General features: G+C 48.4%; 1 protein-coding gene across 2 annotated transcripts in view; it reads left to right on the top strand.

Annotated features, from left to right (window-relative positions):
- MSH5 (mutS homolog 5) overlaps positions 1-15,453 on the top strand; it is a 402,336-nt gene that overhangs the window by 278,197 nt on the left and 108,686 nt on the right. For both annotated transcript variants that reach the window (XM_069635150.1, XM_069635151.1), the window contains 2 exons: positions 1,945-2,025; positions 7,434-7,521. In XM_069635150.1, coding sequence (XP_069491251.1) covers positions 1,945-2,025; positions 7,434-7,521 — 169 coding nt within the window. The remainder of the gene's footprint in view (positions 1-1,944; positions 2,026-7,433; positions 7,522-15,453) is intronic.

Below are 15,453 nucleotides of genomic sequence, written 5' to 3'. Positions count from 1 at the left end.
GACTGGTGCACAGAGTCCTGAAGTATGCCGCCGTGTTATGGTTAGGAGCATACGTATTCACGATGCATACCTCTTTATTCTCCAACAGCCCTCTCAATATAACCATCCTCCCGTCAGTTTTCGCCATTTCCTGCAGTAGCTGAAACGGGACATGAGGTACTACCCTGACAAGCACTCCCCTACCGTAAGCAGAGTACGACGAACCCACCACAATCCCTTTCCATTTTTTCCCAACTAGCTCCAGCATCTCCCGCGTCAAATGCGTCTCCTGTAACAATGCAACATCTATCTTTTGCCTTTTCAAATACAGCATGACCTTATTCCTCTTCATATAACTGTTAAGTCCCTTGACATTCCACGTCACTATACTGAGATCTCCCATAGCGCTTTGATATCTTCCTCCCTCATTTCCAACCGAACCCTCCCGGTCATGCTATGTAGATACAACCCTTCAACTCTTCCGTGTAGGCTCATGTTCAAACTTAAACTCCCCAAAACTATGTACACCCCAAACTTCCCACCTCCCTTCCCTCCCCCCACCCAACCCCTTCCCAACAACGCCCCCTCCAACTGTTGCCTAGCTTCCTGCCTGGATCTCAGGCACCCCCACATCTAGCCCCGTCCAGCACAAACGTATGCTCAGGGCTCAGTAGGGTAAAGTCGCCCTAACGGCCACTTAACTATTAGTATTTCGGGGGTGGGTTGCCTCCATCCTATTGCTCCTATTAGCAAATGTGTTACGCATTGGGTTAACCCTATGCAGCTTCCAATTGCAATTTACCTACTATATTCCAGTCCATGACGGGCACCAGGCCCGAATGCTATCCAGTGTTCGACCAGTCTCGCTTCCCGGTATAATCCGGTACCCCCAATGTCCGTGGCACCAGTTTTTCAGCCGTCCTGTTCCTGCCGGTCACGGTCCACTTCTTGTATCCGGGCAGCCCTGCAGATCCAACCACGTTACCACCTCCTCGGGAGTGTCAAAAAAGAGCGCTCTACTCTTATGTAGTACCTTCAGCTTTGCCGGGTACAGGAGCATGTACTTGATGCCTGCTGCTTGCAGCCTCCTCTTGACTGCCACGTAGCTGTATCTCAGTCTCTGCACCAGCAACGTATAATCCGGGTACGCTGTAATGTTGGCGGATGCTCTCTGTATTGTCCCACCTTTACGAAAATATTCTAGGATCTTCTCCCTATCTCTATAGTTCAAGATCCTCGCTATGTTAGGTTGCGGCGGAGCCCCAGGTCGCGGTTTCCTCATCAAGCCCCGGTGCGCCCGCTCCACCGTGAATCCCTGTGAAAGCTTATCTGCTCCTATTTCTTGTAGGATCATGTTTGATGATACAGGGTTATGTCAGTACTACGTAGAGCTGCCAGGTGCCCCTATGGATCAAGTGGCCTCAAGTCTGACAGCAGTGCTGTCATAGGCATGAGAACCTATAGATGGTCTTCTGGGGAAGACGTGCGTTACCTTCATGTAGCAATAGCTCTCCATGTGGGTTCCTTCAATAGACTGGCATTCCATTAGCCTTGTCTATTCAAATGAGTGGCCACTACAGCTGCAGTTGGATGAGTGGGATGTTTTTAGAGACTAACCAAGGTGGCCATTGCTAATCATATCCGAAGACTAAAGAGAACAATAGTTTGGGGGCACCAAGCCAATGGTAGCAGGAGATCTGCCAAGTAGGCAAGAATGTACTGTGACTATGGAGCGGGTCCGATGGTGGAAGTCTTTTGTTACAGGTGAAACTGCTCCCGCTTTTCCACTGTAGTGGCAGCACACTCCCCCCGCAGCTTTTGTCAGACTCTGAATATTATTAGGCATGATTTTTGGTTTTAGCAGCCACAGGGTGGACCTAGTTTTTTGCCAGTGTGGATGTAGGTGTGAATCAGTGCGGCAAGTCAAGGAAACCTTCACCACCTGTCCTCTTCTTCTTCTGATAGATTGGCTTCTTGCTCTCCATCCCGCGTCTGCCCACCATGGTGGATAAGAGTGACTTTGAGATCGAGGGGCTGGACTTCATGGTAAGAGAAGCGCATCTGCGTCTCAGGGTTAAGAGACTGATTGAAAATGAAGTAGCATTCACTGCAAATGAAATCACCACTTTTGAACGATTGAGCATGTGGACCAGGTGTGTGTTATGAAGAGACTGTGACTCAGGCACAGAGAAGTGTCAGGCCCCCGGGGGGGAAATTGTGAACTCTGTGGTGATCAGGCGATGGTTTGGGTGGGCGTGTGTTTAAACCTAAACTTGGGTTGGTTGATCACCACCATGCACAGAGTCTTCCATGTGCAAAGGGATCTAGTGGGAAAGAGGTGTGGGCATCATATGCCCTGCGGTGGCTACATGAAGCTTAAGACCAAAAGGACCATGGCCATGGATTTGTGGTTGTGGGCACAGTATGGCTGTTTTGTGTGAAGGTTAGGAGTTAAAGGTCTATATCCCAGTGATAATTGAGTGTATTAACCATTGCAAGACGTTGGCAGAAAGTTGTGTGAAAGGTATTGCCTCATTTTTATGACCGTTAGCAGTCTATGGTTACAGTGGCTTATGCCTGGTTGACCTTGCCTGCGCATGTTTTGCCCACTGCAGTGCTTGTAGATCAGAGCCTGTGCTCACAACTAGTGCCATAGTTTGTGGCCTTGTAGCTTTTATGGTTGAGGCCTCTGAGGCATGAGCATATTCAATGTGCATAACATGGGGGATAGCTCTGCTTAAGCCTTGAGTGTTTAGGGATGACTGTGTGTGAGAGAGCATTTAAGAACTGTGTGACCCCCATTCTTCTATTTAGAAGACTGCTACTTCCTGTTGGCACATTACAAACACTCTACAATAATTGTCACCGTCCAGACTTAAAGTGCGTTGTTACAAGTATCACATCTTGCAGACATGTTTATGTGGCCTCCAGGTATCCACACCATCTCACCATCTGCATTTGGCTCCCCTGGTCTTAGGTGTCAGTGACACATCTTCAATCCATGACCATGCAAGAGTGTGGGTTAGCAGCTCTTTGCCGTAAAATGTATCCCCACCCTCCTACTTCTGTTAGTTCATCTCTGCCTGTACATGCTGTGATCTCACACATCTGTAAACCTACTTGCATCATCCCTTCAAAACACCATGCTATGTACCGACTCCCACATATCCAAAACCCAGTGCCGTGGCCCTACTCACATTATCCCTTCCAAACATCATGCTCTGAACCAACGCCCACATATTCAAAACCCAGTGCGTTGAGCCTACTCACACCCTCCCTTCCAAACACCATGCAGTGAAATAACTCCCACATCTCCAAAACACAGTGCCGTGAGCCTGCTCACATCATACCCCCAAACCACCATGCTGTGAAACTCCCACATCTCCAAATCCCAGTGGCGTGAGCCTACTTGCATCCTTCCTTCCGAACACCATGCTGTGAAACAACTCCCACATTTCCAAAACACAGTGACGTGAACCTACTCACATCATACCTCCAAACCACCATGCTGTGAAACTCCCACATCTCCAAAGCCCAGTGAAGTGAGCCAACACGCATCTTCCCTTCCAAACACCATGCTGTGAACCAACTCCCACATCTCCATAACCCAGTGTCATGAACCTACTCACATCCTCCCTCCAAACCACCATGCTGTGAACCAACTCCCACATATTCAAACCCAGTGCCTTGAGCCTACTTGCATCCTCCCTTCCAAACACCATGCAGTGAAAGAACTCCCACATCTCCAAAACGCAGTGCCGTGAGCCTACTCACATCATACCTCCAAACCACAATGCTGTGAAACTCCCACATCTCCAAATGCCAGCGCCATGAGCCTACTTGCATCCTCCCTTCCAAACACCATGCTCTGAAACAACTCCCGCATCTCCAAAACACAGTGCTATGAACCTACTCACATCATACCTCCAAACCACCATGCTGTGAAACTCTCACATCTCCAAATCCCAGTGCCGTGAGCCCAGTGCTGTGAGCCTAATCGCATCCTCCCTTCCAAACACCATACTGTGAATCAACTCCCACATCACCATAACCTAGTGTCATGAACCTACTCACATCATCCCCCAAACCACCATGCTGTCAAACAACTCGCACACCTCCAAAACCCGTACCGCGAGCCTACTCTCATCATCCCTCCAACACTCCATGCGTGAACAAACTCCCACAGCTCCAAAACACAGTGCTGTGAACCTACTCACATCATACCTCCAAACCACCACACTGTGAACCAACTCCCACATCTCCAGAACCCAGTGCCGTGAGCTTACTCGCATCGCTTCCAAACATCATTCTGTGAACCAACACCCACATCTCCAAAACCCAGTGTCAATAACCTACTCACATCATCCCTCCAAACCACCCTGCTGTGAACCAACTCCCACATATTCAAAACCCAGTGCCTTGAGCCTACTCGCATCCTCCCTTCCAAACACCATGCAGTGAAAGAACTCCCACATCTCCAAAACACAGTGCCGTGAGCCTACTCACATCATACCTCCAAACCACCATGCTGTGAAACTCCCACATCTCCAAATGCCAGCGCCATGAGCCTACTTGCATCCTCCCTTCCAAACACCATGCTCTGAAACAACTCCCGCATCTCCAAAACACAGTGCTGTGAACCTACTCACATCAGACCTCCAAACCACCATGCTGTGAAACTCTCACATCTCCAAATCCCAGTGCCGTGAGCCCAGTGCTGTGAGCCTAATCGCATCCTCCCTTCCAAACACCATGCTGTGAATCAACTCCCACATTACCATAACCCAGTGTCATGAACCTACTCACATCATCCCCCAAACCACCATGCTGTCAAACAACTCCCACACCTCCAAAACCCGTGCCGCGAGCCTACTCTCATCATCCCTCAAACACTCCATGCTGTGAACAAACTCCCACAGCTCCAAAACAGAGTGCTGTGAACCTACTCACATCATACCTCCAAACCACCACAATGTGAACCAACTCCCACATCTCCAGAACCCAGTGCCGTGAGCTTAGTCGCATCATCGCTTCCAAACATCATCCTGTGAACCAACACGCACATCTCCAAAACCCATTTATTTATTTATTTATTTATTCGCATTTGTTAAGCGCACAGAATCAGCCCTGAGGCATCGTGGCGCTGGTTACAGAATAGCGCTGGTTACAGGGAAAGCGCGTCTTAGTTACAGCATACAGAGGCATACATGCATACAGTTTGGGCAGTAGCAATAGTTAGCAGTGTGTGCCTGAATGGCAGTAGGTAGAGGAATTTTAGTTAAAGAGAGAGGTTTTGAGTTTTTTTCTAAACGCTGTGAGGGAGCCTTCTGCTCTTAGAGCGTGGGGGAGATTATTCCAAAGTTTTGGTGCTATGTAGGGGAAACCCAGCCCCCCGGCTGTAATCTTGTGGATGCGTGGTACAGTGAGTTGGTTAGTGTAGCAGAGTCTGGTAGGTCTGGATGAGGTCTGTCTGAGAATGGTGTCTGAGAGATATGATGGTGCAGTGTGGTGGATACATTTGTGGGTAGTAGTCAGTACCTTGAAGGTGATGCGTTCTTTGACAGGGAGCCAGTGAACTGATTGCCTTGCCAGTGAGATGTGGTCCCTTTTGGAGATGTTTAATGCTGCTCTTAGAGCGTTATTTTGGGTGACCTGGAGTTTGTTTAGGTTTTTTTCAGAGGTGCCGGCTAGAAGTGCATTGCAATAGTCAAGTTTAGCGCCTATGGTAGCTCTTGCTATTGAAAGGCAGTTTTCTTTGGAAAGGAATGGTTTAATGGCGTTGATGAGTTTAGTGCTTAGTGCAGATGCGGAGACAATGGCACTAACTTGTTTGTCCATGGACAGGGTTGCATCAATGTAGACCCCTAGCGTTTTCACAGAGGATAGGACTGGGATAGTGCAGTTGTCGATGTTGAAATTGGCATAGCAGCTGTCTAGCCTGGCCAGTGTGGATTTTTGGCCGAGGATAAGGATTTCAGTCTTATCCCCGTTAAGACATAGGCCGTTAGTGGCCATCCAGGCTTGAATGGTGGCATATATGAGTTTTAGAGCTAGGGCGTCTTTGTGGTATGAGCCTGATAGAGGGAGGAGCACTTGGGTGTCGTCGGCGTAGTTGGTGTAGGCAATCCCAAGTGCATCAAGTTTCTCGAATAGGGGCTTAGTGAATAGATTGTAAAGCGTAGGTGCTGTACAGGAGCCTTGAGGGACACCGCAGTGTATTATGGATGGTGTTGCGCTCGAGATGTTTGAAAAGACTTTCATGGCCCTCCCTTCAAGAAATGAGGTTATCCAGGAGGTGGCTTGGTCAGAGAAATGTGCGGAGTGGGAGAGGTGTGAGGTGAGGGTCTTGTGGTCCACTAGGTCGAATGCCGCAGAGAGGTCGAGGAGAAGTAAAAGGGCGGGTTTACCTTTGTCCAATATCTTGGTTATTTGGTTTTTTAGGTCCAGCAAAGCAGTCTCTGTTCCATGACCTTTGCGGAAGCCTGACTGTCTGGTGCCTAGGATGGAGTTAGATTCGAGGTATAGTTGGATTTGGCTGTGTGCCACTTTATCTAGAATCTTGAGAAGGAAGGGGACAGTTGTTATAGGTCTGTAATTGTTAGGCATCGTGGGGTCGATAACCAAGTCAATAACCTACTCACATCATCCCTCCAAACCACCATGCTATCAACGATTGCATCCTCCCTTCCAAACACCATTAGGTGAACCAACTCCCACATATCCAAGGCCCAGTGCCATGAGCCTACTCACATCATCCCTCAGAACCACCATGCTGTGAACCAACTCCCACATCTCCCAAACCCAATGCAGTGAGCCTATTCCCATCATAGCTCCGAACCACCATGCTGTGAACCAACTCCCACATCTCCCAAACCCAATGCAGTGAGCCTATTCATATTCACATCATAGCTCCGAACCACCATGCTGTGAACCAACTCCCACATCTCCCAAACCCAATGCAGTGAGCCTATTCACATCATAGCTCCGAACCACCATGCTGTGAACCAACTCCCACATCTCCCAAACCCAATGCAGTGAGGCTATTCACATCATAGCTCCGAACCACCATGATGTGAACCAACTCCCACATCTCCAAAACCCGGTGCCTTGAGCCTACTTGCATCATCCCTTCCAAACATCATGCTGTGAACCAACTCCCACATATCCAAATCCCATGTATGTGCTATACCCCACACCTTGAGTGTAGTCACATCATCTGTCCAAACGCCCCATATCATGAGCACACTGACATCATCCCTCCAAAACCCTGCAGTGGAAGCCCAGTTGCATCATTCCTCAAAAAAACCCACAGTGGGAGCCCAATCACATTATTTCTCCGAAACCCAACTCATTAGCGGACTTGCATCACCTGCCTATCATCTCACCTCATTTGTGCTAATGTAGCTCATACTGGTGGAACCCCATGGACTTGATCTTCTCTGATTCCCTTTCAGTTCTTATCCGAGGACCGGCTGCACTACAGGAGCGCTAGGACCAAGGAGCTGGACGCCATGCTGGGGGACCTGCACTGCGAGATCAGAGGTAAATAGGTCTGGCTCTGCTGCTGTCACACACATCCTGGGTTTGGCTCAGCTAATGCCTGTACTGTGCTATCCACACACACATTCTGCAACCTGCATTGTATGTATGCAAACACATTCTCACGCCCTTTAACTTGAACTGTATATCATACAACATACACACATCCTAGGACCTGCACTCTACATATATACCCTTCCTAAAATCTGCACTTCATGTACCGCCAGTGTAAACCAGTCTTCTGCGAGCATTACAGCAAGATTTTCTTTTGACATATGAATAGGGTAGTGCAGTTGCTCCAATCCTATTTTTAGTAGGGCGACAGGTATTACGGGTTTACCCGTGCTGTCTTGCCTCCACAATCCGTCAGAGGGGCTTAAGGAGCACCCTTGACGTTTCCACAAATTCTTCTCCTCCTGAGGTACCTCCCCTTGTAACTCCTTTGGCTGAGTCTGCCCCATGCTGCTATAGGCCTCAGGTGTGGCTCATGCTACCATCATCCTCTCATGGGTACGTGCCACCTCCACGTCCATGATTGTTTCACTCTTGGATGCCATACTCTTGGCTTCCGTGTCTGCTTCATGATTTCCACATGACACGAAATCCGTCCCTTTGGTGTAGGCCGCGCATTCCACGACTGCTATGCCCACTGGGAGCTGTAGTGCTTTTATCAACCTGTCCAATAAGGCTGCATGTTGCACTGGCGTGCCGTCTGCTCAGAGGTAGCCCCTCCTCTTCCAGCGTGCTAGTCCTGCGTGCACTGTGGACGTCACATAGGTGGAGTCACTGTACACTGTTAATTCCTGATCTGCATGATTCTCAATGGCGAGTATCAACGTCAATAATTCTGCAGCCTGTGCTGAATAATGAGATGGTATTCGTGCACTAAAGAGTACTTCAAATTCTCCATTTGCCATGTGCTTTATTACGGCAACGCCTGTATATCTTTGTCCGTCTTCTTGGTCGATTCTCGAAGAACCATCAATGAACACGATCTCACCCCCTGCCAGGGCATTTTCTTTTACCCTGGGGATTCCATCATAGAATTCCTCATAATTTGCACAGTCATGCATAGGTTCTCCCTCTGTGACTGGCTCAGCTATGAACGTATCTGGATTTGCAGTTTTACATCAAACTATTTTGATCGATGGGTTAGAGATAATCACCTCATAGGCGGATGCTCTCTGAGATGTCAGCGTGCCCTTTGGTTTTTCTAGTATGGCGAATAGTGAGTGCTCGACGTACAAAGTCATTGAGCACCCCATTACAATAGATGATGCCTTCTCGATGGCGAATGCGGCGGCAGCTAAATTTTGTTTGCATGGGAAGTGGCCTCTCATAACCGGGTCCAGACTCCCGGTGTAATACGCTAAGGGCTTATACCCCAGCGAGGTTCGCTGAGCGAGCACTGCCGTCATAAAATTGCCATCAGTATGTGAAAACATGTAGAATTCCTCTGCATAATTTGGAATCCCTAAAACTGGGGTCTTACAAATCGCCCCCTTGAGTTCTGCAAACCCCTTTTCCATTGTCTCAGTCCATTAAATTTTTTCCTTTGTCGCCTGGGCTTTCTTCAAAGCCTGAAGCAAGGGTTTGGTATACAAGCTGTAGTCGAAGACCCATGCTCTGACATAATTGCACAGGCCTAGGAAGCTCTGCATTTGTTTTATCGTGAGCGGTTTAGCCGTGATCATGATAGCTTCAGCCCTTTCTGGGGTTACCTTTTTCCCTTCGTGGGAGATTAGCTGGCCTATGTACAGCACCTCTTGTTGACAGTATTGTAACTTTTCCTTGTCCACCTTATATCCTTTCTCAGCCAGTATAGTTAGTAGCTGGATGGAGTCGCGCCTGCATTGTTCTTCAGTGGTGCTGTAGATCAGAATGTCATCTACATACTGCAAGACAACACTGTCTACTGCAATATTGCTTAGGTCCATTTGCAGGACTCTATTGAAGATGGACGGAGACTCACAATACCCCTGTGGCAATCTCATGCTTTTCAGACGCATTTTTCTGAAAGTAAATGACGTCAGATCTTGTGAGTCACGATGCAACGGGATTGAGAAAAACAAATTTTTCAAGTCAATCACCGTGAAATATTTTGCCTCAGTAGGTATGTTGCATAAAATTGTGGATGGATTAGGGACTAGAGGGAACTCTGCTTCAACAATATCGTTTAATGCTCTTAAAACTTGGATTAAACGCCAAGACCCTCCCTTCAATTTCTTGACGGGGTAAATCACCATGTTACAGGGTGATTCTGACATCACTAGGATGCCCTGCTCCATCATGGCGGAAATTGTCTTCGCAATCCCTTCATCCGCTTCTCTGGACATGGGATATTGTCGCGCCCTTGGTAAAATTGCTCCTGGTTTCAGTTTAATTTTCACCTCTCTTACCCCTTTCAGGAGGCCTACGTCATAGGGTCCAGTAGTCCATACTGTGACAGGCACTTGGGCCATGTCTTTTTCAAAGTACTTTGGCCGTATTAGTGCCAACATCATTCTCTGAGGTACCTCCCGTTTGATCATTTAGACCCAAAATATGAGACTCACTTCCACTCTCGTCTCTTCTAGGTCAGGGTGCTCTTCGAACAGATGATCATCAATGACGTCAGTCACTCGATACCCTTCTTCGATGGCGATAATCGCGCACCATTGTCTACTTTCATCATCGTGTACTTCGATCAATGCTACTTTCCCTCGCACTGCGGCAGATTGTATCATTAAAGGAAATACTTGTCCTTCTTCTTCATGCATCAGTATTCTTGGTCTAAATAAAAACTCATCAGGGGTTCTCATTGTTCTGTCTGCGAGGCCTGGCAATCCTGCCATGAGCACTCGCACGCCATATGCGAAAACTTCTGGCTCTAATGGTATAGCCCTCATGGAAGTATGTCCTGAGTGTGCTCTAATCATTTCGCATACATTTGAATAGTGCATTCTTGGAGTGGAGCATACTATTCCCTCCTCCGTGAACGAGATAGTCATGTTCAACTTCGTCATTAAGTCTCGACCCAGAATGTTTACCGGGGTCTGATGCGAATACAATAGGGGCACATTCATCTCGCACTCTCCTACTGAGACTGGGAGTGCGTCTGTAAAGGGAACTCTACTGTGAGCTCCTGTGAAACTCTGAGTATCTAAGGCCTGGCCGGACAAGGAAAACTTACCTTCCCGTATGCACGAGCGCGTTGCACCCGTGTCAACTAAGAAGGAATATTCTTTACCCCCTATGACGACATTTATCCTAGGTTCCCTATTAGGATCTGGTGTCACTGATAGGATAGAGCACATCAGAGTCCCCCGTGAGCTGTCCTATTTCATATATAAGCTCGGCCCACTGTATACCTGTGGATTTCCCCCATTTCCAGGGGTAACTCCCCCTCCGGAGTTAGTGCCCTGAGACATTTGCGGAGGTGCCAGTTGGGATTGTCCCTGGGGCAAGTTCCCCATGTTCGAGGGTTGAACCACTTGCTGCGCACCTTGCTGCAAGCCTGACGCCTGCTGTTGAACTGTCGATTTTGTGCACCGCCCTGTTGTGGGACGGCAGGCTGATTCACCATGCCTGTTCCCATTCCTTTTCCATTTTGCCACATGCCTTGGCTTCTGCACATGCGAGCCACATGCCCTGTCATTCCACACAGCCAACACACTGGCGGTGGTCGGACCATCTGTCCATCTGGCATAGCTGGACTGCCCATCTGCGCGTTCTGAAAGCCACCTTGATTATTCTGAAAACCTCCCTGACTACTTTGAAACCCTCCCTGATTACTCTGCCATCCTCTTCCTCTAAATCCCCTACCCCTCGGGTAAAATCCTGCACTACCCTGGTTATTCTGCGATGGGTTAGTTGCTTGTTGTGCGCTTGGTTCAGCTGGGCTTGTCAGCATGGCTCCCTCGAGAGCATACTTTGAGAGTTTCTTTTGCACCAGCTTTGCCTCCTCACCCTTACGCGTTGCCTCCTTTTTCCGGTTCTTTTCTTGCAACCATCTACAGTAGTGTACAATTGTCAACTGTATTTCGGCCCATGGTTTAGCTTCTACTCCTACCAATTTCTTGAGCTGCTTTTGCACCGGTTCAGGCAACCCTTGGCATAATATGTGGTAGAATACAGGAATAGATTTCATCCAAGACTCATGCATTTCGAGCACCCATGCGTCTTGAAAATTCTGGATATAAATCAACGGATCCTTTGACTTTCATTTTCCGAGTCATTATAGCTCCCATATCGGAAATGTCAGGGTGTTGCATTTGTAGCGCTTTCCACACTGCTGCTCTACAATTGTTAAATGGCTCTCCGTCATGGGAAATGTCAATTCTGGTTACCCGAGGGTACCCAGCTCGTTTCCATACATCGTCTGCCCTTTCACCAACTATGGCGATCAGGAGGCCCTTAATGTCCCCTATAGCTAAGGTGACACCCCCTGTCATTTTTTCTAACTCATGTATCCACTTCCCGGCTCCTGATGTCAGAATTGGAAGCTTATTTTTCAGGTTTTCTCGATCCATGTGTGGCCATGGAATATATTGTGGTCTTGCTCCCCCCTTTTCTAGCAGCGGGAATTGTAATGTGCAGTCTCCCTTCTCTTTTCCCATAACTCTCTTGTCTTCCGCTGGGGTAGCATTCCCGTCGACCTGGCAATGCCCTTAATCTGTCTGCATAGGCAGGTGCTGACGCCCCCCTCTGACCGTGGGGTGTTCCTTCATGTCGGCGTAACTGCATGGCAGACTTTGGTGTCCTAATTGCGGACTCACTAGCATCTGACCATCGTACCCTTTGGTTCCCTAGGAGCCGCCTTTCACGCCGTCTCCCTTCTTCGTGTGCCTCGTCCTTCGTCTCCCCACCGGAGTCGGATTCTGATTGTTCCCAGTTTACGCAACTCCTTGCATCTTCTTCGTTCTGCCCAATCTCCAGTCTGTCTAGGGACAGTCCCCTGCTCCCACTACTTCGAGTGACATCCTCAGTGTCATATAGCTGAGTGCTCTCCAATCGCTCGTCTTCTTATCGTATATTTTATCAATCTTTTCCCCGATGCTTCTGGTGTCGAAGTCATCCTCAATATGTATCCCACTCGTACCTGGTACTGAGTCATTTGTAGGAAAGAATTCTTCTATGTCTTCCCATTCTACAACAGGATTGGGTTTTTTAACTTCCCACTCCAAATATTCAAGATCTCGTGCCCTCTGTCTGCGCTTACGTTCTATTTCCTCTTCTATTTCCTTGCGCTTCCTCGCTTCCTCTCTAGCCTTATCTACTTCCCTCATCCTTTCGTTTCTACGTTCCTTTGCCCTTCTAACTTCCTCCTCTTCTCTTCTCTTCATTCTCTTCTCACGTACTCTTTGCTCTTTTCCAACCTTTGCTTATCCTGTCTGTGCTGGTCATAGGCTGCCTTCTGTTTGCGATCAAACTGTTTCTCTTGCTCTTCGCGATATAGTTGTTCTCGCTTCAGCCTATCCTTTCTTCTTATTCTTTCGTCCCTCATTTCCTTCTCCTTTTCTCTCTCCCTTCTTTGCATCTCATCAGTCTTCTCTCTCGGTCTCACATCATCAATTCCTTTTCCACCAAATTTTAATAATATCTGTCCTCCCATCCATTCGTCTTTCGTGAATGCTATCTCATCTGTTCTGTCTTCACTTCCTGTCCATTTCTTTCTCCCTCTCACCTTAACGAGAGGTGCACAACTCTGTGCCTGATCCTTTCCTTCATTATCGCGTCTCTCCTTGTCCCTCGGGACTGCGGAGGCAAGATTAATTTCCTGGTCCTACTCTTTGATTTCGTCACTACTGTACGTAGGTGACTCATATGTGGGGTTGCTATACCCCGTGGCTGCCTTCAGTTCTCTTAGTGGGTAGAGTCCCTCTGACTTACTTCCCTCGATGACTGGCTCAGGCGGGGCTGGTGGCGCGGTAGGCATCTCACCCCCCACTGCGTGCATACGTTTAATATCCAGTCTGTGGGTGGTTCTTCCTCCTTCGTCTGTTCGAACATCTTACACAGTTCTAGAACAGCGAGGCGTTTCTCAAATTTTTTGCCTGTGTATGTGGCATGTAGGTAAGTCATCATGTGTTGTAAGACGGCTTTAGATAAGGACCCATTTTGTGGCCAAGGCATAAACATCTTGTGGGCGGTACCCTTAACCCACTCAGTACTATACTTTTTGAGCTTAGGTGCATGCTCGGGTAACTGCTTGCACAAATGTGTGAGTGAGGTGACCTCCTCCATTCTCAATTTCGTCACCAACAATATTCATGCAGTTTTATTTCCTTCCAATAGTATGAGCGAGCACCAAATACGCAAGCTCCAATCCAATCTTTTCCTGCCGAAATTTTATACTATCAATTTACTCAGAACATCAATTCACTGGCGATTCCCTCTCAGTTACGGAATTGCTTAAAACCAAATTTAATTTAAAAAAGTCAATGATACAGTTCTTTTTACATTCGACATACAACAGAACACACATGACAGACACTTGACAGACTAGACAGACATCAGATGGTCATACATATATCTGCCTTCTAATCAATACCCCGCCATGGAGTTTAAACAAACTCCTTTAATGATGTCTTTAAACGTCACCGTAGTCTAATTGTCCCCCATTATGTGGGCTATGAGTTGACGTTTCTTCTGACCGCTGTATTAAAGCGCAGGAACAAGTCAAATCCTTACTTTTTTATCTCAGGTGTGCCTCCTGGTATCCTTCATTTTCTCTCGGGTGTCCCGCCGGTAACCATTTGTTTTCTCTCGGGTGTCCCCCCCCGGTAACCACTTTTTATCTCTTATACTTGAGTCATTAACCCCTTATATATATATACACAGTCTTCTCTACTTCTGACTATTTTATTTCCGCCACCCTCCGTTACCTCTCCTTTACTTTTTTTACTCCCTACAAGACATTTGCCAAAGTAACGAGATTGTTTCACTCACCGCTCGCATCTTTTCCTCTCTGGAGCTTCGGGATCACTGCCACTTCCTCTTCAGCCTCTTGCAGTCTTTTTGTCCGATTGGCTGCCCGTGGGAATGAGAAGGGTTATGCTTGGAAAGGCAGGTTCCTTCAGACCCACTGCAGATTGTTCCAAAATTATACTATCATTGCCCACAGGAAGCTTCTCAGTTTACTCAGCCGGAATGGTGAAAGGACTTGTGATATTGCCGAAGGCCTAGAGTTACTTCGTGCCTTCGGTCTGTGGGTGTCTTAGAATTATATAATCAATAATCAATGGCCGAAACCATCCTCACGCTACCAAGTGTACAAGAGGGCGGTGTTTCCACTGACGGGCCCATAGATCAGTGCTCACCCTCTAGTAGCTGTAAGACAAGATAGCTGCACCATGTGAAGAATGGGGGTGCAGGATTCACTTACTCCAACACGACTCAATAAGGAGGACTCAGTAGGGGGGGCGTGGCCAGCACGCATGCCGTAAGGACGTGCATCTGCGAAGCTCCTGCCCGCGATCATTTGGACTACTGGAACAGGCAACTACGGCCAAGAAATTCCCTGCAAAAATACACGACTGGAAAGAGAAACCTCTCCCCGCTGCAGCGGTCCGACCTCCGAACAAAATCTGAGTCGACAACACCCTGAACGAGGCGAGCTGAGAGACGCCCCTGAGGATCCAAGATGGCGGCGACCGTTGCAATCCCAAGCGCCCCCTCCTCGACGAGCTAACTCCCAGCTCCTGGGCTCGCTCTCGGCCCCCCGGAGGGGACACTGTGGAACTGTGCAACGCCGCGACCTGCAGACCGCGGACCGCCGACTGCTTGGAGTGAGCAGGGACCCTGCGCAGCGAGAGCCGGAGACGAGGGCCTCCTCTCGCTGCCCGACAACACAGGCGCTGGGCCCCACTAGTGATCGAACGCGAGGAGGAGGGAATCGACCCTCTCCAGAGGCATGGCTCTGGGGCCAGACCTCAACGGACAGAACCGCGGAGA

This window comes from Ambystoma mexicanum, chromosome 13 (genome assembly GCF_040938575.1).
Source record: "Ambystoma mexicanum isolate Mex_15411 chromosome 13, UKY_AmexF1_1, whole genome shotgun sequence".
NCBI lineage: Eukaryota > Metazoa > Chordata > Amphibia > Caudata > Ambystomatidae > Ambystoma > Ambystoma mexicanum.
Note: the sequence above shows the minus strand (reverse complement) of the source record. Positions and strands in the feature narration are given on the sequence as shown.